This window comes from Festucalex cinctus, chromosome 16 (assembly GCF_051991245.1).
Source record: "Festucalex cinctus isolate MCC-2025b chromosome 16, RoL_Fcin_1.0, whole genome shotgun sequence".
NCBI lineage: Eukaryota > Metazoa > Chordata > Actinopteri > Syngnathiformes > Syngnathidae > Festucalex > Festucalex cinctus.
Window position 1 is genome coordinate 8,815,379 of NC_135426.1, and position 27,225 is coordinate 8,842,603.

Consider the following 27,225-nt stretch of genomic DNA (forward strand, 5'->3'; position numbering starts at 1 on the left):
TAAAAGTATCATATAGTAGAATATATTGAAATGTGTTTAAGTATTCAAAAGGCTCATTCTTGGTGACTTTTTGCTGTCGAATGTGTATTTTTAAACCGTTATGTTTAAACTTCAGGAACTTATTGGTAGAGCTCAAGCTCCTATAAACAATTCTGTAATATATTTACACGTTGAACCGATTAATTGACTAGTCAACTTTAGTACTCTGCATTGACTTTAACTCGACTAATTGCATGCATGTTTTGTAGCATCTCGCCTTTTAATCGGCTACTTGATCGGAGCTAACAAATTAAAATAAAGTCAAAGTACAAGCTTCTAAAGTTTAAAAAATACGTCATAGAATTTTTAAACGGTTGAACGATTAATCCAGTAGTCGACTTTACTATACTGCATTGACGTTTAATCAACTTTACTACATACGCATGCTTGGACATTTAACACTTTAAGTCGACTTATATCACTAATAATTAGGACTGCCACAATTAAAGCGTTAACTCTGGAGATTAACTCATTCACTGCCAGCCTATGTAAAATGGAACTTTGACATGTATAACCGTCAATGGCAGTGAATGTGTTAATTTAAATTTATTAAAGCGTGAACAAAAATTTAATCAGTTAACTCACTGTGTCGCCAAACTTGGTGGAGTCACTGACAGGAAGCTGAATAAACATAGACTATATAGCTACTTTTACTTACTTGATGCTTGTTAGAGAAAAAAGTTCATTTGCGCACTTTGCAGAGTCAAATTCAAATAGCATATTAGTTGTAACATTTCAGAGCAAAACCTCCATATGGCCTCACAAACCAATGCTGCTGCAGTGTGGTGCTCGTGAGCAGAACTAAACCTGCAAGCGAGTTTTGAGAATTGTTTGAGTCCATTTTGATCATTTTGTTTAACAGTTGTATTTTACAGAAACATTTTCAAGGTTCAAAGGAAGCTAACAGAACAGTCTTTGATTCTCAATATACTTTCTGTTTGATGTTTTTACAATAATTCCAAGAGTTTACTCAAGTCAATATCTGTTACAAGCTTTGAAGAAAAAAGCAAAGTCGAAGCAAAAGTAGGAAGATGTGATTAATCGTGATTAATCATGGAAAATTGTGTGATTAATTAGTTAAAAAAAATTATCATTTGACAGAACTACGTGTTTCTTATGGTCAAATTTACACCCACAAAAAAAAAAAAAAAACTTTCAACAGCTGCGAAACGACTGCACTCAGTGAAAGGGCGAGAAATATTTTGAATCAAATTGAAATCATTTTTATTTAAGCGTATGCTGGTCTATCAAAATAGCATACTTATTTGCATTAAACTGGTTAGTGGCACAAAATAGGTCAAAGGCCACTTCACTGTGCTGAAAAAGTCAAGTCATTGATACACCAACTTCAAATTTGACTTACATTATACACTGTATAACAGTCAACTGCAAAAAAAAAAAAAAATTTTTTTTTTTTTTTTTTTTAGAACTTAGTCTAACAGGCTGTACATTTAAGATTCAACATACAGGTTAAGGTTGTAAAACGTACACACAGAAAAAGTTCATACTCACCTCACTTTGTCCCTGTACGTTCCGTCCAAAAAAAAAGTGATTTCGGAAGTAAAGTTAAAAATGTTCTTTACAATAATATATGTGGCCCCACTAGTCTAAACACGGTATTCTGATTACTGTTCTGTTTGTGGAATATCAATTAAGTAGATTTATTTTTATTTTTTTAAATCTACCTCAGGAGGCAGCCATTTTGCAACTTGCTGGCTGAAAATGACATCCCTGTGCCTGAAGGGCTCATCTTGCGAACGTCACGTCACAGCTCACCTGCGATTTGGATTCAGTCACGTGACGTTTGCAAGCAATACCGTATTTAGACTAGTGGGGGCGCATAGAATGTGTTGTAAACATTTTGGACTTGACTTCCTCTTTAAAAAAAGGACACCTGAGACAAAAAAACAAAAAAAGATAAAACACATTTTACAGGCATTATTTTGATTTCATTTTTGATAGTCATAAGCATTTCATTTACTTTAAAGTAAGGCTGTGCAATTAATTGAAATTCAATTCCAATTTCAATTATTGCACTCCACAATTATAACATCAGCATAAATGGGTAAAAAAACAACAAAATTTTGAGTTGTTTAAATTTATGCATTTGCACCTTTTTAAATTTTCCAATAACTAACTTAATAAGTTTAGTTTCAGCCAAAAGGAACTTGCATTATTATAGTGTTTAAAAGAATTGTATTTATCTTAATTTTTTTTAAAGGAACTGTGAGAAAGAAGTGACTAATAATGCCCAAATTGCATGCAAAATTGTGAAAAATACTTTAGTTACACTAAAATCATTAAAAAAAAAAAACTAAATTATATAAACACATCCTGAAAAACAAATAATTCTTCAAGATTAAAAAAGTATATTATCCTTAAAAGTTAAACACAACTGAACAGTTGAGAGTGATTCTTTTGCATACCACTAGAGGGAATCTGTGCACAACTCAGATGGTTTAGAAATGGGTCAAGTACATACAAAAAAAAAAAAAAAAGTGTTGTATAGGAGTGCTCAAACTCTTTTGAGTGTTTTCTTGAGAAGGATAAAAGCAAAGCCACAAAAGGGGTGGCCGCAACGACAGACAATTAATTTAAGCACTAGAATTCAGCCATTATCATAAGAATACTGTTTGCATTGAGAAAGAGTGGGCTGCGTTTAGGGGGCACAATGGTGCTGCTGAATGGAGCACTTTAAAAAATATTTTTTTAATTACATGCGTTGACACCAAAGTGACATGCAATACAAATCTATTTACTTGTTTGTCATCCTTTTTGGAGTACTTGCTAGGCCCTGTGTAGTTTTCTTACACATTCAAGATCCTGATAACCATCTTCAGGTCCAATTTGTCCTGTCGAAAGAATACAATTTAGCACACTACCTGAACAACAGTCTCACCTGTTTTTCTGACACCACTTTTGGCCCACTAGGACGAAATTAAAGCTAGCTACTAAACTACTGTGCTGCATTATTAACACTACTAGTCCAAGTTGGCCTATTCCAAAAAATTGAACATCTTGGAAAAGTTGATTTATTTCCATAATTCTATTTAAAAAAGTTAAACTTTCATCGATTATAGATTTGGGGCCTACAATTAATGTAAAAATAAACAAATTAATACTTAAAATTGTGGGCCCTCAATCTGTAATTGATAAAAGTAGGGGAGGGAGAAAGGGGGTGAGAAAGACAGACAGACAGACAGACAGACAGATTTATTACTGTAGCAGGCCAGCCAGTCAGCAACTACAATTGTTTCCTGGGGCCACCTTTAAAATAAAGACGATGAAGACATTGACGTTTAAGTACTGCACTTGTTATGCTTTTATTTTGAAGTCGACATTGTGACGCCACAGACCTCCGGGTTTCACACATCAGCGCCGTTTCCGGCCGTGGCTGGCTGCGTTCCGACACTCGCACCCCTACGACCCCTGCGTCCCCGCAGTGCGTCTCAGGTCTCTGAAATGCTTCGGAGAACTGAGACAGACACACTCGACTGACTCACACCCGTCGACAGGAACGTGCAACCGAGGGGCACAAAGACGGGTCACATCGCAATGACCTATCTCCACATATTGACATGAAGTCATGATTTCATCAACATTCACACAAAAGGAAAAACTATGGAAGCCTATTGCATTCACTTGGGGGAAAAAAGAATCTGTTCTTCTGACTAATTTTTTGGGAGTTTTTTTTTTTTTTTTTTTCTGTTTTACTGAATATTTTTTTCTGTCATTAACAAAAACAATATTCCAAAAAACAGAAGAACAAAAATACTCTGAAAAACAGGGGGAAAAACATTATTTAAAAAAACAAAAACAAATTATTCCAAAAACTGAAAAAAAATTACTCCGAAAAACAGAAGTCAGTGCTCTGTTTTTCGGAGTAATTTTTTTTGGACCTCTGAACTCCAAATGACTTGTTTCAGACCACTGACTTGTATATATGACTGGATAGCCGATAGCCCATATATGCTCGCGCAAGCCGTTGCAGTCACAGGGCAGCCATCTTGTTAGTCCCACCTCGCAAGCAGACTACAGTATAAACTATACAGATGAGACATATGCAGCTCGTCGGCAGTTAGTATAAGGCCGGAGGCGGGGTGGGTGTTTTGTTCCATTTTTTTTTTTTCCTTGTTAAAAAAATAGTGACCTCCCTGGCACAAACCCATGGGCTATCGGCTATCCAGTCATATATACAGGTCAGTTGTCTGCAACAAGTCATTTGGAGTTCAGAGGTCCAAAAAAAATAATTACTCTGAAAGACAGATCTTGGTGCTCTTTTTGGGAATATTTCTTTTCTTTGCTTTTTGGAATAATCCCCCATCCCCCCCACCCCCGTTTTTCTGAGTATTTTTTTTTTCTTCTGTTTTTCACTATATATATACATATATATTATGACAAGTAAAAAATATTCAGTAAAACAGAAAAAAAAATTCAGATAAACAGAAAAAAATACTAAAAAAAAAAAAAAAAAACCTCCCCCAAAAATTAGTCAGAAAAACAGGTTTTTATTTATTTATTTTTAAGTGAATGCAATACACGTCCGTAAAAAAATAAAAAATAAAAAATAAAAAAAAACGACATTCGTCTGTATTTTTAAAGTGGACTGACCATTCTGACATGGGCACAACCAGAGCAAGTTACTCTCTTCCCTCCGTTGTGTAGGAAACAATGTTGCAAAGAGGCTGTGAGGACTACAGTTGGCATCATAGCGCAATTTATTGAAGAAAAAAAAAAAAAACTAGAATGGTTAGAAAAATCACAAATTACAGCAACACTGAAGACAAGTGCTCTTGTTCGCTTGCCGTGCTGACACGCATGCACATCAAAATAATAGCAGCGTATACTTGCCATTGACTTCTTGAAGAGATTGTGGACCGTGCCGGATGTGGCCCGCGGGCCCTACTTTTGTCTTCACGTTCATCCATGAGGTCAGTGGGTCAAGGGGCGGAAAAAACAAATGAGCACCAAAACAAAAACCTCTAGTGTTCATCATTTGAGAACCACACCAACATATGGATGTGTACAAGTAGACCTCATGTTACTTGGAAAAGACTCAAGCCAGACCTCACGAAGACTGTGAAAATGAAACTGCGCGGACATGGAAAAGTATAAATATAACACATTATCTAATTTCTACATGATTCATTACAGATCATGAGTTAGTAATGCAAAGCAGGAGACAAAGTGAAATGATTTTCCAAATAATACTTCACAATTCAGTTGTTTAATAAAAGCTTTTCCTTTTGAAACGTGCGTTTTTCAAACGACTTCCGATCTGATGGAAGTGAAACAAATGTTTAATACCAAGGCGTGTTGCAGACATTCAACTTTCACCACAATATTGCATCCTGAAACAAAAGAACAGTGCACTGGTATCAGGAGGAGGATGTTTTTTTGTTTTTGTTTTTTTTTTGGTGGTGGTGTTTGTTTAACTCTTCTTTTTTTCTGCAGTTGCCTGACATACAAATATATATATATATATATATATATATATATATATATATATATATATATATATATATATATATATATAAATAGAACTCTGTTAAAGATTTTTGTTACAAACTGCAAACAGCAAAAGGAAGGGGAAGCGTTAACGACAAGCAATCATGACGTACAAGAATCAATGTCCGAGACCTTTGTCATTGTTTTAGCTGCATTGTCACAATGTCACCCTGACACTGGGGTTCCAATGAATGACAGGATGAACCTCAGTTGAGAAGTTCACAGAAGTAACCACCATATGTATCTAATTACCACAGTGACCCAAACCCCACATGACACAGAGATAAGTCTTTATATATAAAAAAAAAAAAAAGAAAAAGAAAAAAAAGTGATGAACAGGAATGTGAGATTTTTTGTTTTGTTCCAAAAACAAACATTAAAAATTAAATCAGGATGAATTATTTCCTAACTTTTTCCACCATTAAATGAGCCATAACCTATTCAACTTATTTGAAAAAAAATAATTTGATGGGAGGTAAAAATAACAGAAATAATGTGGTTGCAGAAGTGTACACACCCTCTTACTAATGGTGGATTTACTGCATCATCATTTATTTTTAGATCACAAAAAATGGCACTTGAACACTCCTGGTGTGTAGTTTTTATATCCACTGTACATAAACTTTCTCAAAAGGTGTCAGTGGGCCCTACAAACAAAAAAAATCATACTCAAAAGCACCTGTTGTATGACAGGCCCTCGACGGTCATGTGTTGACAAATGGGCACGTCACACATTCCGCGCAAAAGCATTCATAATTGTATTGTCACTACTCCACTTGCACGTGAGCAATGTGGCGAGCGAGGGAAAAGGAAGTGCTGCAGGGAACGGCGAAACATTTGTCCGTCTTTCAAGAAAGCGTCTGCTGTACTTAAACGCATGAAGAAGTGTGTTGCATAATAGCCAATAGACACATACACCCTTGAACTTGGCCTGTTATTTAGAGTGAAGCGCAAATAAAATGTGAGCTATTGTATTTTGAAGTTATTAAAAAAAAAAAAAAAAAAAAAGTCTAAATAGCATTTCAGGGCAGAAACCAGGCAATTGGCATTATATAAAATTATATTCTGTATAAATCCTGCCATCTGCCTGCAAAAGGTAGAGGTGGGTGGATCGATCCAAATATCGATATTATTGACACCAAGTCAGTACTGTATCGATATACTGGCACTGAAATAATCCATCTAGTAGTTTAGTTTGGCTTGTTTATGCACTGTTGCAGTTTGGTCAAACATAACATATCACAGTAATGTATTTCGATTGTGTATTATTACGTGAATTAGCATCTCATCTTTGTAGTTGATCGCATGAACACATACAGCATTTTTGGTATGTTTTATATTTGTTGTTGCATGATATTCTTTAACATCTTGTTTATTTAGGTTGAAAAGGAAGTGCTAAAGGCAGCATTTTTACTTATATTTTTGTATTTATTTAAATTTCTTTTCCTATGCTCACTTTGTTTAAATTCGTTAAAAAAATATATTTTGTCATGGTTGGAATGTTTCTGGGGGAGAACATTGATACAGTATTTTCTGTTTATCAAAAAATTGTCCTAATTTTATCCTTAAAAAAAAAAAAAAGAAACACAAAAGCACAAGGTTGAAATTTGACTGAATAAACAATTCAATGATACAGCTACCTCAATTAAAAATATATACTATAATTTCCAAAAAGTATCTATATCGGCAATACTGTATTTACTTGGTATCGGATCGATACCAAAATTTGCAGTATCGCACATCATACAATCATTAATGACAATTGTCACTAGCAAAAGGGGACGATAATAAATATGAAAAACAAATAATAAACATATCTACACATTTTTCTTTTCAACATTTCTTGAAAAAGACAATTATTCCTTTAGCGCCTACTTTATAAATAGCACGTGGCACTCTAGAAAAACAGACTGTAATAGAAGGAAACTGTTAAAATAGCAAAAAACAATGTTTCATTTTGTTCACATTTCCTCTTATTTTGACATAAAATGCATTGAATGACATCAATGCTTATCTGTTTTGTTTTGTTTTTTTGTCCTGTAAATATATATATTTTTTTCAAAGTGAGCGGCCCGAATGTGGCACTGCTGGAAGCTGCTGCGAGGGAGGACGAGGGCAGTAAGAGCACTTTAAACACAGCCATGCTGGGTGTACACAATGCACACGGGACAAAAGCCTGCAAAGAGAGTCCGCGTAGAAAGCGGCTTGATATAAAACTGGGAGTAAAAAAAAAAAAAAAAAAAAGACGAGAGGGAAGGATTGTAGGAGGGCGAAGAAGCTGGTTAAAACCCAACCGAAAAGTTTGCAGTCAAGCAAACGTCACAGGACGGAAAAAAAAAAAAAAAGATGGCGACACTGATGTGCCAATCCTGTAGTAGTTCCTTGATAGCGGACCAGAAATAAACAGCTAGTAAAATGAAAAAAATAAAATAAAATAATTCCTCATCAACACGGCAGCATTTGAACAGCGCTGTCTCCGTTTTCCTTTCTGTTTGTGTCCTCCAAAGTCAGGAGTGGAGAGTGAAAAGCGGCCCAAGAGTCCTGAGCCCGCTTTGCTGTAGTGAACGGAAGTAAATGGAGACGTTGCTCCCATTGGGTCTGTCAGTGAGTGTTGGGGGGGAGGGGGAGAGTGGGGTGCTGAGGGTTGCCTGACATTCTACCAAACAGGTGTCAGTGATGCAACTTGGCCTGTGGGGAGAGGCAGACGGAAACAAGACTTTTCATCCACAGCTAGTTGTTGGAAGTGCCTCTTTCCCTTAGATGTCGAAGAAATGATACCGATATGACAGTGCAGCGCCTCATAATACACATTACTGACGCCCACACTTGTAGATTGGAACTGTCAGGACACGCTGGCTCGCTTTCAATTGAACTGCATGTATATGTCTTACTTTTACTACAGGACTATAATACAGTGCATGTTCATCGCAGTGCTGTATGATAAAATTGTATTTTTTTTTATTACATAATGTATGACAAATTATTCATATTGTCTCCATTAATTTATAAAGGATTTATTTTGTTTGGATGGGGGATGGAGTGACACCTTGCAGATTGATAATTGTAATTCACTCCACAATATCCACTCTGATTTGCTCGGGAAAGGGGGGACATTCTGAACAATACTTCGAGGTGAATGGATGATGCGCCAACTGTGCACGTCTATCAAACTTTCGTTTCCAATCACAATAACGGATTTGAGTGTTGTTGTTGTTGTTGTCGTCGAAAAACATCTTTATCAGCTAAAAATGCACCAAGTGCCTCTTGCTACTGTTATTTAAAAAAAAAAAAAAAAAAAAAAAAAAAACGGTGGGTAATTCTACAAGAGAAGAGAATTAATTGCAGCGACCACACATTCGTTTGTTCCCCCCGGCTTCGGCGCTTCTCGTTTTCGCAACATATCCCGCCTTCAAACACAATGTTGCTTTGTGATTGGTGAAAATCAGCAGCCTCGGTACAAGATGGATTCTCTGGAGTTTGCAAACTCACAAATATCGTGAGAATTCAGCTTGCACACCAAGGTTAGCGGCGCCTAGCATAAGTTTGACAGAGATGCTGCATTTACACTTTATGCCAGAGGAGGCAGTCATGAGTAAAAAAGTGACATTCCACAATGCACCTTTAAGTCTTTCATTCGTGTAGGAGGGGTTAAAACTTCCCTCCACCAAAAGGAAATATTTTTAATTATTATTATTCTTTAACTGAGGATTCTCTCCATATGCAGGTTTAATACTCATCTGGAAGCTAAAGAATTGAGTATAAGTAAGCGTAGGTAATAAAAAGAGAGCCGACCTGTCTTTGGGACTCGCTGTCATTCCCATTCTCAAACAAGGCGTCCACACCTCCCAGCCTGCTCAGCTTGTAGCCGGTCTTCCCTTCGTAAGAGACGGTGCTCTTCCTCTTCCTTCCCTCTGCTTTTTGCTCGTAATTCAAGGCGGCGGAGGAGCGGGCGGCTGCCAGCTCCCTGCTGGACGAGTAAGATATATCGGTGTTGCAGAGATCACTGTGGAGAAGACGAGGGGAATTGGCAGGTGATGACATTTTTTGGGGAGCTCCAGTGAGGTACAAATGCAGCAGTCCAGCCAGACTCGTAGAGGTGAGCATCATTGCCACTTTACCTGCTATTGGAGTTTTGGCCGTGAACGCCCTCAGCTTTCGTTAACCAGCGGTCACTGGACAGGCCATTTCCCTCACGAACGTGTCCCTTTTTCCTTGCTGAGGTGGCGTCGGGTCCCCCCGATGCCGGCAGACGATAGCTGGTCCCGTTCCGAAAGCAGCTGGAGTAGGAAGAGTTTTTTCTCTTAGCTATCGTGTCCTCTGTGTCTTTGGTGGGGCGATTGGCCCTGTGCGTGGAAACAGGCTGAGGGGCGTCTCTGAAAGCCAAACCTCCAGGTGATGATGCAGGATGAGGGAAGGCGGGGTGGCAGGAGATGGAACTGGACGGGGGGGTTAAAGGTGGACAACCGTCCAGTGGGGAAGAGGGAGGGGGCGTCTGCTGGAACGTGAAAAAGGGTGGAAGGGAGGGCAGGCTCTCAGCAGCAAGAGGAACCTTTCTGGAAAGAGACACACATGAAAGACATTTTTCCAAAAGACCACCCCATAATCCTAAATACAATCCAACATACCAAAGCTACCAAACGCACTCTTGAATGCCATCATGAAATGAAAAGTTGCCCGTTTAAGAAGAAAGTAAAAAGAACGCATGTTTATTCAAAAAACGAAATTGAAAAAGGTCAGTGAGAATAAAAAAATAAATAAAATCTTATTTTCGGCTACTTTTACAGGAAATGTTTAACATTTAAAACATAAAATTGCACTTCTCAACTCAAATTATTTGCCAATGTCAAAATAATTTTGTGCTGATCATCATCATTTACTACCCTTAAATTATTTATTTATTTATTTCTTAAATATAACTGACCTTGACTCTTATGTTCCCTTTCACAAATATACTCACTGACTGTAAAACTTTTGACGAATTGGGTTCCTTTCAAACTATAGTTTGTCACTCATTTTTTTCTTTATTTCATATATTCATTGCTAGGATACTTTTATTCGGTTTGTATAATGTAATATTTAAAACTATTTTCAACAGAAAAAAAAAGAAGTTGGTTTGAATATAGGGGAGGGCGGCAGGGTGGGGTGGGAGAGTGGTTAGCACGTTTGACCCCCAGTATTGAGGACTCGGGTTCGCGTCCAGGCTCCGGCCTTCCTGGGTGGAATTTGCATGTTCTCCCCGTGCCTGCGTGGGTCTTCTCCGGGTACTCCGGTCTCCTCCCACATTCCAAAGACATGCATGGCAGGTTAATTGGGCACTCCGAATTGTCCCTAGATGGGCTTGTGAGTGTGGATGGTTGGTCGTCTCTGTGTGGCCTGCGATTGGCTGGCAACCAGTCCAGGGTGTCCCCTGCCTATTGCCCAAAGCCAGCTGAGATAGGCTCCAGCACCCACCGCGACCCTTGTGAGGAATAAGCGGTCAAGAAAATGGATGGATGGATGAATAAAGGGGTATTTCTTTCCTAGAAGAAAGTTGCAATGTTATATTTACGTTAACGGAGAAGAAAATGATCTGTCGAAGAACCATATTCTCGAAAATTACATCTTTTGCTAATTTTAAGAAAATATTACAAGAAGTTGTAGTTTTTTGTCTATGTACACACATACATACACACCCACGCACACAAACACACACTTATTTATATGCTTTGTCTGTCTGACAAATATAAAAAAGCTTGGTTCATGCAGGGATGTCAGAATTATGCAATGATACGTTCGTCATGTTAGACCTTTATGTTAATTGATCCAAGTTGGTTCATTGAGATGTGTTTGTTTTATTGGTGCACCAGTACCTATCAACCATTATTTCATACACAAGAAAATTGTTTACTGCTACACCAGCCCCAGTTTGGGAGCCACTGATGATTCTAAACACACATTTTCAGATTTAATTTTGTGTAAAATGGTTACAAAAGTAAACACTGACCTCCACATTTGTGCATTGAGGTGTTTCTCCACCATGTTCTGGAGCGCCAACCTCATCCTGTCCCACCGCCTGTCAAACACGTAGTGGCCTCGTCCCATGAGCCTGCTGCTGAATATGCAAAACTGGATACAGGAAGGAAAATATAAGACGGCGAGAAATTACAGACTGATAAAAATAATCCCTCGATACGGCACAAAAGAGTGGTGACTGTAGCTCGCCTACGAGAATATTAAATCCCCCCCCCCCCAATTAACGTCTAAAATGCCAGCAACTTCAACATGAGTCGGTATGCACCCCTGAAGGCTGCGGGTGGTTGTTGGAGAAGTGAAAGCCAGGTCCGTGAGCATCCTCAGGAGTCTGTGCGTTGCCTTCGTCGCTGGAGAGCCGCTCGCCATCTTCACGCGCTGTCGCCGTCCAAGGCTGGGGTGAGAGCTGCGGGTTGGACGATGGGATGGGGAAGGGTGCTGGTGGTGGAGGCTGAGACATAGAGGTGGCAACAGCTGGAGCCCTGGAGTAGTTACAAAATACAGCAGGGTGAAAACAAAGCTTTTGTCAAATGGTCAAAATGACAATCAATGCATTTATGTCTGTTCCCAGTCAAAGCAGTATACAAAACAGACAAGTCTGACGAGAGAGAAGAAATGAGTTCCTCATCACAATTTCTTCTCAGTGCCATCATCATCAATACTTGTTTACAGCATCCCCTGGTGGGGAAAACACAAACGGCCTACCTGGGTATGTGTGCGTTAGCCAGCTTTAATTTCAGCGTGGACAGAGGGCGTCCATTCGGGCAGTGAGGTTTGCTAGGACAGGTGACGTCTTGCGAGGCGATTCTCGGGCTGCAGCCGTCCTTGTCTTTCTCCCTCACTCCCTCCTTCTCCTTGGTCCTGCCTCTGTGTTCGGCCAGGAGGACGTCGAAATGTTTCCTCCTGCCGGGCACAGCTCGCCGGTTGGTTAAGGAGTGTGTCTGCAAGAAGACGGCAGGAGTGGAGAAGTTCTAATTGGGTATTTTGTCTCGCTTACAGCGTAGTACCAGTAAGTGTTTTGCCATGTTTGGTTATTTGCATTTCGCAAATGAAAACTGAAGACTTATAGTGCAAATATACTGGAGCCGGGCTGACGGCTACGGTGTTTCATCCCATAAACATAGAAAAAAGAAAGAAAGAAAAAAAAAAAAAAAAAAATAGACAAAATGGACATACCGGTATGTGATTTTCAAAGGAGAGAGATATGTTCCAAACCCAACGCATGGCGCTGGGGCTACAAATAAAATAAATTATTATTATTATTATTATTATTATTATTATTATAAATTGATGGGATAACGTTGGCGGGGAGTGTCGTCACAGACAGTCCAATCCGATCTCTGTGTTTGGAGCTGTTCAAACTGAGATGCATCATGTCCAAATCTGATATGAAACTGGCTCCCGAATGTGGTTTCATTCCGTCACGCAAAAAAATCGGATTTCATGTGCTTTGTGATTGTTTAGACTGCAAAAGAGTCATCCAGTTTCAATCTGGATGGGCTAAAAATCAGATTTTGGCTGGCTGGCACTTTGAACAAGGCCAGATCCATCCAAAGGAAGGATTTTATCCGTAAAATTAAAGATGACTAATTCTGCCCCTGAATTAGTCATGTATATCTTTCAGTTATTATTTAGTTTGTTGATGTACTGAAGTCTCACAAAATACTTGAATGTGTTTGGGATGGATGGTGCGGTACCTTGCATGTAAGGGAACGGGTGCACAGCTGTTTGGTCTCAGGGTCCTGGACGCCACAGTGCTTATTTGGGTCAAATATTCTTCCTGTAAAATAAATAAATAAATACATAAATACACACATTACAGTGCTACTTGCAAACACGACTGTGACAATGAGCATTTAGGATTTCCCTCATCTAGATCTGCCTTAGTTGCAGCCACTCATATGAAGAAGAAGAAGAGAGAGAGAGAAAAAAAAAAGCAGAACTTGTCAAGCTAGTTTCACAAAAGTGGGAAAATAAACAACTTCCATTTGAATTACAAAACTGGTCTGTTTGCTATGACATCCCATATCAACAAGTTAGGGCTTAAAGTAAAAAATAAAAATAAAACCCCACCAGGGAAGCCTCTGTGATTTTCCTGTGCCAACACTAATAGGAAAGGAAAAATAAATAATTAAAAATGTGAAATCATGACTCAGGAACAGAGGGAGAGCTGGGCGAGATGGTAAAATATGGAGGAAGATCTTTGAGTTGTGGAATTAAAGTGTGTGTGCAAAGCGGGAAGAGAAAGAAAAAAAAAAAAAATCAGGTGAACCACATCCAACAAAGAGTCCGACATTTTGATTTGTTGTAAGAATAGTAGTTAACAGATTGGAAATCTGGTCAGGCGAGAGAGCGGTGATAGAGTGAGTGAAAAAGTGTTGAAAATAGGAAGGAAAGTCTCCCTCTGCCTGTCATGGCCATCTTGTCTGCAGCCAAATATTCAAGCTGGACACACTACAAAGGTTGACGAGATAAGAAGTGAATGTGTGAATTTATGACACGCATCCATGTACAATCACAGGAATTCCTCTGTGAAGTTTTTCATGGAGACAGAATAATATACAACTGATAACCTGAGAGTCTGTTGTGCACCCTGGAAGAAGCCTTGGCGCCATTTTGATTCTTCTTGTCCGTAGGCGACGGTGATGACAGCTGAGTGGCCGGCCGATGAGCGGGTGATGGAGCGGGGGAGGGGGAAGGTGACGACGACGACGGCGGCCGCCTGTCAAGTGGGGAACGTGCCGGGCTGGGGCGCCCATCCAGAGAAGACGGCGACGCGGAAGAGCGCGGCGTGGACGGCCCGCTGTTGCCCCGACCGTTGGGTAGTTTGTCGTTGGAGAAGGCCACGGGAGGGAGCGGCGGGTGTTTGAGAGGGGACGAAGAAGGTAAAGAAGACGAGGCGGTGAGGCGGACTTGCGAGGTGGAGTTTGCTCTGCTGAGGCACGGCATCTTCTCCAAGCTCACCACCGGAAGAGATACACTGGAGGGGAACAAGAGATGGTGTCATTATGCAGTCCTAAAAAAATTCTGTGACTTAAGATGTGCATTAAGTGAAGCTCGTTTCTTTCCACCTCAGAACATTGACAGTCACGTTGATGAAAAGGACATGATATACATGCGCGAGGTGGACATATCAGATTGCCGATGAAGTGTCCGGAAGGTTTTTTTTTCAACTTGGCGGCGCTGATAATGTGAAATTACCCCCTCTGTTCAATCAATCAATCAATCAACTTTATTTATATAGCATCTTTCATACATTTAAAATGCAACTCAAAGTGCTGGACATCCATAATGCAATAAAATAAAAGAAAGAAAAAGCCCCCCCATCCCCATGATCGTACCCACAGACACACCCAAAACCCAACAAACACATGAAAACCACAACATGGCGGGGCACAGATGTACCCTGTAAGGAAAGGCACCCAGGAGGAGTTCATCCACAGTGAGATGGATGAAGACCAAGCATCCCTCTCACTGTGGAGGCTCCCCCATGAGAAAACACTGGAGCTAAAAATTTTATAACTACCAAATAAAAACATTTAAACACTAAAAGAAAACGGTTAAACACGATAGAAAAAATAAATAAATAAAAACAAAGCTACAAGACAATATAGATTAAAAGTTAAATAAATAAAAGGGGATAAAAAAGTAAAAATAATAATAAGTAAAATAAAATAAAATAAAATAAAAAAAAAAAAAGGTCAATCAAATGCCAAACTAAAAAAGTAAGTCTTAAGCCTCCTCTTAAAAACATAAATATTCTCTGCAGACCTGATGCTCTCTGGCATGCCATTCCATAGGTGAGGACCATAGTGGCTAAAGGCAGCTTCACCATGTGTCTTGGTCCTCACCTTTGGAATAGTTAAAAGGCCGCTGCCAGAAGACCTCAGAGGCCGCGAGGGGTAATAGGGTAAAAGCAAGTCAGATAAATAAGATGGGCCAAGACCGTTAAGACATTTAAAAACTAATAAAAGCACCTTAAAATCAATCCTGAAACGCACGGAGAGCCAATGCAGCGATTTTAAAACTGGTGTAATGTGCTCCCGCCCTCCGGTCCCCGTCAGCACACGTGCAGCTGAGTTCTGAAGGAGCTGTAGGACTGAAATATTCTTTTTGGGAAGACCAGAGAGCAGGGAATTACAATAATCTAAACGACAAGAAATAAAAGCATGCATCAGCACCTCCGTGTTGGCCTGTGAGAGAAACGGGCGGACTCTGGCAATATTCTTAAGATGGTAAAAACCGATCTTGGCTACATTTTTAATATGAGGATTAAAAGTTAGCTCAGAGTCAAAAAGGACGCCCAAATTCTTTACACATTGCGTGGGTTTAAAATCTTGTAGTTTAGGTAAAAGTTTCTCTCTCTGACCTTCAGGACCGATGACTAAAACCTCTGTTTTGTCCTGGTTGAGCTGCAGGAAATTTTCTGCCATCCATGACTTAATATCTAAAATACAATTTAAAAGGGTATCAATAGGCCCCATGTCATCAGGTGACACGGCGATATACAGCTGTGTATCATCAGCGTAACTGTGGAAGTTGACGCCGTGTCTCCTGATGACTTCCCCAAGGGGAAGCATATAAAGATTAAAAAGTAATGGGCCTAAGATTGAGCCTTGGGGAACCCCACATTTAATTTCATGGGTTTCAGAGGAACATGTATCCATACTTACAAAGAAATATCGGTGTGTGAGATAGGAATAAAACCAGTTAAAAACTGTACCAGAGATGCCCACCAGGCTTCTAAGTCTGTTTAATAAAGTGTGGTGATCTACTGTATCAAAGGCAGCACTTAAATCCAGTAGCACCAAGACTGTAAGCTTTTTCATATCTTCATTACACCTGATATCATTTAAAATCTTTAAAAGGGCAGTCTCGGTACTGTGGTTCATCCTAAAACCAGACTGATATTTCTCTAAAATATTATTTGTATCTAAAAATGAATTCAATTGAATAAAAACAATTTTTTCTTGTTTGCCGGTGAGCACTTTCAAACTTGATCATACAAAAGCTTCACAAATTTATATAATATGGATTTATTTCAAAATGCCATCAGAGTTGGCAGTTTCATGCAAGTCAAGAACAGAATTAATCTGTTTGTTTGTTTGTTTGTTTCCCCCGGCATCAGCACTTGCTAGTTTCGTCACAGCTGCATGTCCTGCTCTAACCAACGCCTGATTGGTCCAACCGGGGGGGGAAAAAAAAAAAAAAAAAAAAAAAAAAAAAAAAAAAAAAACTTATCAGCGGGAGCAATACAAGATGTATTCTCGTAGTATCTCAACTGTATAAACCTTAAATTGCAATCATGTTCAATCACTAACTTGCTAGATAGAAAAAAGAAAAAAACTTATTCCCAGTAGATCAATCCTAAACTCTATTTCAAAGGCCAAATGTGATGCAATAAAAACAAAGGAGCCAACTCGACTAATACAGTAGTCAGAAATTGATCTGCACGTTTACGGGTTTCCTTCTGCAACCAAGTTTTACACTGTTATCGAGTTTAAAAACAAAACAAAAACAAAAACCAAAAAAAAACAGGCCTAGTCAAATGAACCTATCAAAGTATATTCACTCCTTTTTGTTTCAAAAACAGACCTTCAATTTTGAGACAACATAATAGTGTAAGGCTCCCATGGAGTTTTACGACGCTTCTCAGGCAGTTGATGCATCTTCACAGTTAGCATATTTGCTCTCAGGCTTCCCCCCCAACACGAAATAACAGATTATGTTGTGAACCAAACATTATGAAAAATTTCCCATATTTGGAGTTATGAGGTTTCTGTCTGAGAGCAACAATATGCTTGTGACTTTTGTCATATGCTCTGTTTATACCTGTTGATACTCTGTATATCTGAAGCGTTATAATTACCGAAAAGTGCATGCTAATTTTCTTTAGCCTGTCCATGGTGTTTCACATTTTTCGTTGCTAGCAGACGTTTGTTTCACAAAATGATAAAAGCTTGGTTTGGATGTCGGTCAATTTTATAGTAAACTTCAACTGGCCGTGACAAATAGTGTGACACAAGTACAAGAATTGTGCGAGTGAGTCTTCTTTACATTTCCTCAAAGTGATGCTATAGTTCTCATTTATTGACAGTAAAAGAGTGGAAAAGGGGTGCTAATTAATATATTTAAGTATGTTTTAATACATTTCAGTTTGTTTAAAGCGTGTGGTAGGGTGTTGGTCTCTCAATTTTTCCTAACTCAGTTAGGTCTGAACTCTGAAACGTATAGCCGGCAAGAAACTGGGGGGGGTTCATGATATAGCATACCATGGCTTGCTCCGAGCCCCCTTCGGAGGGTAGACGGCGAGCGGCGCTTTGCTGAAACGCGAGTGAGGATAGTCTTTGGGGATCCGAAAGGCCAGGGCATCCCCGGGACCGCTGGCCACGGCGGGGGCTTTGGCCTCCATGAGGGCCAGCGGGCCCCTCGAAGGGACAGGAGAGCTGTGCCGGTTTTCTGAAAAAGAGACAAAAATGAGCATGTACACATACACTGAGACAAAGCATGTGTTAAAAGGCCAACCAGGCCACAACTGCTGTGCGTGTGCACAGTGCAAACTCAACCAGCACCATCAATTATAAATACATTTGGAGCCTGAGCTGATCAGAGCGAGCGAGTGAGCGAGCGGATGCGGATGAGCCAGAAGTGGGCAGAGGAATAAATCAAAGAGAGAGGAGCTCACACTTACGATTCTTGCTATGCATGTCTTTGTGGGAGCAAAGTGGGGAGGTGATGGAGGGGGGTGGGAGGGATGTGGTCCAGGATTCTTGATCTCTGTCTCACTGGGAAACTAAACCCCAACTACCTGAATGAATGGACAAAGACCAAACGAGGAGAGGGAAAGAAAAACACACTCAGGAAAAGTAAAACAAATGTACACTCGAGCCACATGTGATGAGGTGTGTGCTCATCTGTCTTTACATGATTAATTTCACGTGTGTGTGGATGGCAGGTGAATAAATAAGCAGCTGCATTCAGAGTAGCGAGATCAAAGTCCACAGTGGCATTTCACAGGTATGCGGATCCCGTCAAAGTCTGACACCAGCAGATTATTTCACATGGTCCCCACACATCAGACGTAAGCTATTTCCGTATTAGCGCCGGCGTAAGCAACTGCGTGGCCCGGACCAGCTCGAACGACCAGATGAGCTGTGAGAGCTCATCCGGTGCTGGTTGGGAACTCAGCGTACTGATTTACAATAGATGGATAGATGCCCAGGCAAGGTCACTAAGCCAGTCAAACTGCAAGGGCACCCGGCTACGATGTGCTCCTGCCTGCCTGCCTGTCGTTATGGCGATGTTAGCGGTCTGCCGATTGGCCGGACCGGGTGCGTGACGAGGAAGCTCAGCTGGGTGGTTTACGCAGAGAAATGCCAGTGGGTGTTGTGAGGTCTGATCAATAGATTAGGGGAGTAAATTACAAGTGTGAGGGGAGTTGTGGCAGGGAAAACAACATGCCATCCTTGTATGTATTTGTGTCTACTCTCAACATTCATAAGGCTCCAAAATTCAAGCTTTTTGTTTGTTTGTTTGTGTTTCCTCACTTTGGATGAGCACGTACTACTCACATCATATAGAATCTATACTACCATAAGCTATGGTCAATAAACTAATAATATATATACTATAGATATTATTTAACATTGGCGTTTTCACTGCTGCTGTCAATCACAGCCACATCCCGCCCGACGCTTGCTCCACTCGCAAGGCCAACAGTCCTCCAGGCCGAGTTGCACTTTAATGGGGAGAAGTGGTTTATCAAATCAATGAAGACAAAGTTCTATTTATTTATTTTTTGCTGATCCAAAACACGATCTGATCCGTGACTCAAATCCAAACCCTAAGTTTTTTTCTTTTTTTCTTTTTAATCCGTTGCACCATGTGATTATTGCTTGGCGAGACAAATAGAAATGTGTTAAAAAAAAAAAAAAAGAAGAAAAAAAAAAGTGCTTCAATTTACCAAAATGAAAAATGCACCAATAACTTTTTTTATAATCGAATTGTAGCCCCTGAATCGTACTCGGAATTGAATCGTGAGGCGTCCAAAGATTCCCACTTTACTTGGGATGGTGGCATGATGAGAAATACGCAACAATGGAAGGAAACGCACGTCCAGATCATTCAGCTGAGTTTGGAGCAGTTTTTTTTTTGTTTGTATTTTTTTTAAAACGCATGCGTGACGTACTCTAGTTGGGCGTGTAATTTGAATTTGTAGTCATGAATCAAACCCAATTCATGAACGCAAACTTCATGTGCGCCTAACGACCACTTGTCATGACATCGTATTGTTTTCACTCTTCGCACGTGTGCGCGCGCATGTATAATGAGTGTATTATAGACCTGTTGTTGCCCCTATTGGTGCATGTCTGCAAGCAGAACCGCTGCAAACAAGGTTTGGAAGTGGGGGAGGCTGGAGGAGCAGGGACAAAAACAACAGCGGCTGCCGGGAGCCTGCGTCTGTGTGTGTGTGTGTGTGTCGTCACAATACCACTGACCTCTTTCCGCTGAAAAACTCAACGTAAGAATGCCTGCGCATGCAATTATGTTGGTGTCTCGTTTGTTTCTCAAGAGCAGTTTGTAAGTGAATAAGTAAGTGTGTGCGTACCCTCGACCACAGACATTGAGGTAGGAGCACCTGCCGCAAAAAAAGCAGTAGAAGCAGCTTGTAGGCTGAAGAGACCGAGCCAGACACACCACGTCACAAACAGTGTGTGACACCCGGAAGTCCCGCCTCTTCCGTGGGCAGCGCCTTGCTCAGCGGCATATTTTGTAAGACTAAGTCTATTGTGTTAAAGCAATACACCATTTATTAAAAACTATCCAGTAGGGGTGAAACGGTTTTTGTATTCGTCCCAAACCATTTCGGTTCGGACGTCACGGTTCCGTGCATACGCTCCGATGACGAATAGGCAATCTCATTACAGTATCCGCACTCTGAACCAGGTGGCAGTTATGTGCCTAAATCAATTTGCCAACTGGCAGTATAAAGAAGAAAGAAAGAAATTGAAGAAAAAAAAACTGTCATGACAACAAACGGACATTATAGTTTCCCCACATTCGATAAATGGTCATTTACATGTTTTGGCCATATCGCCCACCCCTACATCCAGCCAACTTTTACACCTAAATTAGAAGAAACCACCCATTCCCCTGATCACATTATGATGCTAGGCAGTAGGCAGACTGTGAAGTTTTGGTTTTCCCAAGGGGAAGAGTGTTGGGAGGCTTCACTATAAGAGTTGGACCCTGTAAGTTAAACAAAATAGTGTCACTGTTCATATAAAAGAAAAGCCTTTTTTCTCTCAATGTCTTTTAAAATTATACACAATCATTGACTTGTTTTGCCAGCCACTGCTTGTTGCAGACAGTTCTTCGTAAAATATTGTGCAAATATCACATCTTTAGTCAAGGTCAATCTTTATGTCATATGAAACTATAGCATGGGTTAAAGCAGGGGAGTCAAACCCGTAATAGCTCAGGGGTCACATGGAGGAAAATATATTACCAAGTGGGCCGGATCGGTAAAATAATGGTATACAACTTAAAAACAATTCCCGTCATTTATACGCAGATTTCTGTGGACCAGCCCTAAATTACGTAGCTCAACTGGAATCATATTGTTCCGAAAAGTAACACAAAGGCAAATGGCGCTTGGGCGGCACTCGGTGCTGTGATTAAAAAATAAATACATAGTAATCAAATCTTGTGCAAAAAATTCTCCCAACTTTTCACAACACCAAGTTGGCAAGTATGGCCGACTGGCTGCTGAAAAAAATCCTAGAAGAAACACTGCTGTTGTTCCTAAAATGATGTAAACACGGTTCAAATAACCTTGACGGGTTGATGATTACAGTTTGGTCCAGTTTGAAATTGATGAGGATGGAGAACAAAAGGAAAAGACAGTGACATTCAAATAAGTCCCAACAACATTTTTTTTTCTTTTTTTAAAACTGCCAAATTTTTCTCAGTTGTAAATTAAACTATTACTCAGGTGCAAACTGCAAAGTATTGTTGAAGTTAAATGTTCTGCCTGTAAAAACAAGTCATTTTTGTCCTACTTTTTGTAAATTAACTGTATACGATTAATCGGTTATCTAAATTTTATTCTGCCAAAAATTACAATCGCCATCAGCCTAAAAAAATCTGTATTGTTGGACCCAACGTCAACAGTTTTTAACGTTTGTGATTGTCGGTAGGTTAGGGAGGAAAAGTAAACAAATTTTCCCCCCCCCAAAAAAATCACTCCACACAGTTCATCTTACCGTAGTGTGCGAGGAAGCCCTGAGGAGTGACCACCTGACTGCAGACATGGCAGACAACGAGATGAAAGTCCTCCAGCACTGGAAACAGACGGCGGTGGAGCATCCCTGAGGAGGACAAGCGAGAAGCAAGCGTCATCAGACAAAAGTGGCCAATCGATGACGTCCTGCCCGCACCGCATAGAAACACAGGATTAACATGATACTTTCCCCACTTATATAGCGCCGCTGAATTGCGCGTGGAAGCTGGTAAGGTGGGGACAAAAACTGGAGAGATGTGTGTGTCGGTGTTTGTGTACAAGAGCGTGTCATGGCGACATTGCAGTGCAGCCCAATTTGCTGTCATTTGGAGGGGAAGAGCGTGCAAAAACTTTGCTCCTGTGGGATCGATGCACAGCACGTGTGTGTATGTGTATATGAAAAGGAGATTTCACCCATTACTGTCAATGTGAGTGACTAAATTCAGGGTTCAATTCCATGACCGATTTAGCAACACAAATCAATGTCCCCCACTGATATGAATTATTTCACTTTCACAACTGCCCATGCTGCCCAAAGGGCAAGGTTATTTTAGTTAACTAAAACAAACAAAACAACTAAAATTCAAAATAGAATTTCGTTAAAATAAAATAAAAATGGAAATGTTTTTTTGTTTTTTAAATCGAAAACTAAGAGAAAAAACTAATTATAGAAAAAAAAAAGTCCTTCGCTTTAATCTTTGGTAATTAATTTAATGCATGAGCCTTTGGGGATAATTTTAAATGTGATTTTAAGTAGATTTATTTTGATATTAACCGGAATAAGCACGTTTGAAAGTGTCTCACACAGAAGTGACGTCATCAGCCAATAGAAAAGCAGCTTCAGATGACGTCATTCCCATGGTGTTTTTTTAAATATTGCGCACAAGTCATACACATTTCTTTTGAAAAAAAAACCCTCAAACTAATACTGAAACTAACTAAAACCATCCATCCATTTTCTTGCCCGCTTATTCCTCACAAGGGTCTCGGGGGGTGCTGGAGCCTATCTCAGCTGGCTTTGGCCAGTAGGCGGGGTACACCCTGGACTGGTTGCCAGTCAATCGCAGGGCACAAAGAGACGAACAACCGTCCACACTCACAAGCACACCTAGGGACAATTCGGAGCGCCCAATTAACCTGCCATGCATGTCTTTGGAATGTGGGAGGAGACTGGAGTACCCGGAGAAAACCCACGCAGGCACGGGGAGAACATGCAAACTCCACCCAGGAAGGCCGGAGCCTGGATTCGAACCGGAGTCTTCAGAACTGGGAGGCGGACGTGCTAACCAGTCATCCACTAAAACTAAGCATTTATTAAATAACTGAAACTAGTAACAACTAACAGAATCACCCTGAAAACTAATTAAAACTAAAAAAAATAAAATAAAAAATAAAATAAAATGAAATAAAAACTACCTAAAATGAAAATTCAAAAACTATAATAACCCTGGCAAAGGCCCCATTGGCAGGTTGCAGCAAGCAGAGGCGGAGCTTGAATGAGCGCGGCGCGAAGAGAATGACGGAACACAGTTTCCTGCGGAGCTGCCAGGCAAGACGCAAACGCGCACAACCTCAATCCGGATCGGACGGAGTCTCCTTGCCAAGTCGTGCGCTTCGCATGCTGCCAAGAAGCTGACAGGCAGGAAAATGAAGCAGAAGGAGTGAAAGTGGGACTGAATACATTCGCTGCGAGGAGCTCACTACGACTTACATGCACTTCCTATTTGAATTGAGGCAAAGACCAGCTAAACTATAAGTCCAACCCCTGATTAAGATGGGTATCCCAAAACTTTTGATCACATCGTGCGCTGTTTAAAAAAAAAAAAAAAAAAAAAAAAAAAAAAGGAAAGAAAGATAGGCGTATTACAGATCATCTCACATTCAGATATCAAGGTTGAGTCATAAGTGTCGAGTAGCTGTGAAAAATCAGCAAGGACGAGCTCATTCAAGAAAAAAATAAAATACAATTTCCTTTTGAAATTCACTTGCTGCCATTAGATTCACCCTTCCTTCTGCTCACTTTTTGGAGCTTCAACTATGCTTTTCCCTCTAAGAGGCCAACATACCAAATGACAGTGCAACAACTGCATGGAATCCTGAATATCTGTTTGAGCCGCGATATAGCTCAGGGACACTATACAACCACAAGTTAAGGTAAGGTGTGTTTTTCAGCTCCACTTTGGCTCTGACTGAGGAAGATTAAGCATGTGTATGTGTGTGGGTGGTTGGTATTTGACCAACCGATGTGAAGAGTTTTCCCAGGCCACGTGCTTATGTGTGTTTGTGTACATGAGGGCTGCGGTTGGGCAGTGACTCAACAGTGACGTGCTGTGCATGGGAGTATTAATACCAGCAAGGTGCGAAGGAACTCCTATGGCCGCAGACTGACAGGCAGAGAGCCCCCGAAACAGGAAATAAGACAAGCATTGCGAATGTGAGTTTTTGTTTTTGTTTTGTTTAATATAGTATAACTATAAAATCTATAAAATGTATATCTAGCTACATAGAGTAGCAATTGAGGTCCACATGCTGTTTTAGTAAAAAAAAAAAAAAAAAAAAAAAAAAAAAAAAAAAAAAAATCACTTTACTTACAATTCAAAACTTAATGTAAAAGAATGACACTTTAATGTCTCTATTTGCCTTGCATTTAGACTAGAGTAGATCATGACGATTCTTTGCACATCTATAGATAGAAACAGAATGAATCTTTTCAATCAGAAATAGATTTTGAATGGAATTGCGGACTCAATAAAGATTTAAAAAACTGCACGTAACAGACATCAGCAAGAGCCAGACACGCTGTATAAAACATAATAGCTAGTTGCAGTAGCAATGCTGTCAGTGTCATCTGAGGATGAGGAAAACTTACAATTGAGACACAACCTTCAAACTTTGCACACAGATTTTGTTGGACGTGCCGCTGGGCTGCTTGCTTGTGATGTTTCTCAGAGTGTCATGATGGCTCAAATTTTGTGCCTTCCCATGCTAATTTCAGGAATGGTAACAACTACAAATGTTTCTTTATTGTGCAATACTTATTCATCACGATGCATTTTAACAACTTGCGCAGTATTTGCTCTTTTTTTTTTTTTGCAATGTAATAATTTACAGCATTATTATGTATTATATTAGGGCTGTTCGATTATGGAAAAAAATAATAATCAGTGTTATTTTAGCAGTAATTGAAATAATGATTATTCAAACAATTATTATTATTATTTTGGTGTACAAAACAAGAAAATGCTTAAGGTTTTAAAAATATTAAAACTTTTTTTTTTTTTTTAAATAGAAACACTATAATTATGTAAGTTCCTTTTGGAGAAAACAAAATTTCTAATAATAATTATTATTCTTATTATAATTAGTATTATTTATTTATTTATTTTGACATGATTTTTTTTTGGGGGGGGGGTACAAAATAAGAACATGTTCAAGCGTAAAAAAAAAGCGTAATAATTGAAACTGTAATTGATAATTGCACAGCCCTATATATATATATATATATATTTTTTTTTTTTTTCTTTGTTTAGTAAAAAAAAATACCTTACATTTTTATCAGTTTTGACTTCTTATTGCAAATTAGGACAGAAATGCATTTTCACGAGCAACATGGCCACCATCTTTGTGGGAATTTCTATGAAAAATAAAATAAAATAAAAAAATAAATAAAAATAAAAAATAAAAAAAATAAAAAAGCACTTCAAAAATAACAATTGATTACTGACATTCTATTATTTTACTTCTCTTCTCACCTGTGGAAAAAAAACAAACACCTTGGTTTCTGGTCAATAACAGCTTTGTTATTGTGTTTCTATGGTGTTTATATGTCTTTGCCATGTTTCCAGATTTAAAAGGGAGATGAATTAAAAGTGAATACTTTTCATCTGTATTCGTCTGCTGATGTTTTTTTCCCCACCTCCAGTTTCATGCACACGCTCCTGACTGTAAACCAAGTAGAATTTACAGTTTGAAAAACGGCAAAACAAAAACTCAACCAAAAACACAAGCGCTCTATGAACTTTAATTGATTATCTCGTTCAGACGGATGGACGGACATATGTTTACAACTCAGTCGCTGAAGCTGAGGATAAGTGCAACTTGAAGCTACTGCTGCAATAACAAGCCATCACGCAGCTCCGTGATAGGCGCAGCTTCAACTCCCCCCTCAACCACTCACCTTCTTCATTGACACCACAAAGATCTTCGTGGCACTTCTGCAAAAGCGAGTCTGCGTGGAAACAAAAAAAAATAATAGTTAGGACGTATTCAAAACTTTGCGCAGGGGGCGGAGAGGGTCACGGTCACACGCACACACACTAGTTAGCATTAGCTTGTTAGCAGCAGCTGCCCCCTCGGTGTCGCTGTCAGCTACCAAACTTCCAAGTAGTGGATAGTTAAAACATAGCTTGGGTGAATGTAGGAGTCAAGTGGGCCGAAAACATGCAGCGTCAATGCTCGTTGCTTCGGGAGTGCGTGGTCTACACGTCGCACTCTCCATTGGCCATTTCATTTGCCGCTCGTATTTTTTGACAGTTACTTGGCTGCTTTTGACAGACGCTGCGTGTTGCTTGAGGAGGCGAGTCAATCAGAGAACACTTGGCGGCCGGAGGGGAGTGGGGGGCACTTCCTGACACTTTGCCCGCAAAACAACAACCGTCCACGGCTGCGCGCGTTCGCAACTTACCGTCAACGAGACGCAGTTGAGCCGCACCGACGAACGAAGACCAAGGCTCGCTGAGGAAGCTATCCGGACTTGGTATGAGCCGAGCCAGTGTCGCCATTGCTCTTCCTCCTTGTTGCTTTGCTGAGAGCCGTCCTTCCTCTCTCGCTCGCTTCTTCGCACGCAGCAGGCGAGGAACGATCAAGTGACGCCATCTCCGGCGCCTTTCGGGAGGAGTCGGCTTTTGACGGAGGCTTGGAGTGAGGAGGGAGGGTCACGACCTGGTGAGGTCAGAAGTTCGGCGTCGAGAGGAAATTATCAAATTTAAATAAATACATGAATAAATAAATAAATAAATAAACCTAGCCCTATATCTTGTTCTTGTTCTGTCAGTCACGACAGACTGAAATCTGACTGGATTTAAAAACAAGAACAACAACATCCACATAATAGACCGATGGAAATCAATTAATACAATATCACGAAATATATTTGTAGAATTTAGGTTGTAAATATGGCGTTAGTGCAGTATTTAGCCATGACCACCTCTGACAGAAGGCGATTTCACGAAATAAATGCTTCTACGTGTTCTACTGCGCTGACCTCTTGTGGCCGAAATAAGAAACTGCACTTCATTAGTATTAATGAGAAGCAAACATTTTCCTCACTATTAAGTGCAACTCAGCCCCCAAACAGGCTGTATTGACAGCAGCAGTGAAAGCTACGA

The 27,225-nt window shown here is 39.9% G+C and overlaps 1 protein-coding gene across 3 annotated transcripts; it reads right to left on the bottom strand.

Annotated features, from left to right (window-relative positions):
• Window positions 1–5,250: 5,250 nt before the first annotated feature.
• Window positions 5,251–26,755, bottom strand: atxn7l1 (ataxin 7-like 1). 3 transcript variants are annotated; one of them, XM_077501546.1, is made up of 12 exons: window positions 26,523–26,755; window positions 26,016–26,066; window positions 21,822–21,926; window positions 17,829–18,015; window positions 14,130–14,536; window positions 13,254–13,336; window positions 12,262–12,497; window positions 11,825–12,038; window positions 11,531–11,652; window positions 9,666–10,100; window positions 9,340–9,550; window positions 5,251–5,390 (listed from the first exon to the last, which is right to left on the bottom strand). In XM_077501546.1, exons 1-12 carry the CDS (start codon window positions 26,617–26,619, stop codon window positions 5,373–5,375), a joined length of 2,166 nt encoding a protein of 721 aa, XP_077357672.1. In that variant the 5' UTR covers window positions 26,620–26,755; the 3' UTR covers window positions 5,251–5,372. The 3 variants fall into 3 exon arrangements, with proteins under 3 accessions (XP_077357672.1, XP_077357671.1, XP_077357670.1); XM_077501545.1 differs by having other exon boundaries at window positions 5,251–8,235; window positions 26,523–26,754; XM_077501544.1 differs by having other exon boundaries at window positions 5,251–9,550; window positions 26,523–26,754.
• Window positions 26,756–27,225: the final 470 nt, after the last annotated feature.

Coding starts and splice junctions, on each gene's coding strand:
- atxn7l1 (XM_077501544.1), bottom strand. CDS start 26,619: ATGGCGACACTGGCTCGGCTCATACCAAGTCCGGATAGCTTCCTCAGC. Junction 21,927..26,015: donor TTGTGGTGTCAATGAAGAAG/GTGAGTGGTTGA, acceptor TGTCCTCCTCAG/GGATGCTCCACCGCCGTCTG. Junction 12,039..12,261: donor GCTAACGCACACATACCCAG/GTAGGCCGTTTG, acceptor TAACTACTCCAG/GGCTCCAGCTGTTGCCACCT.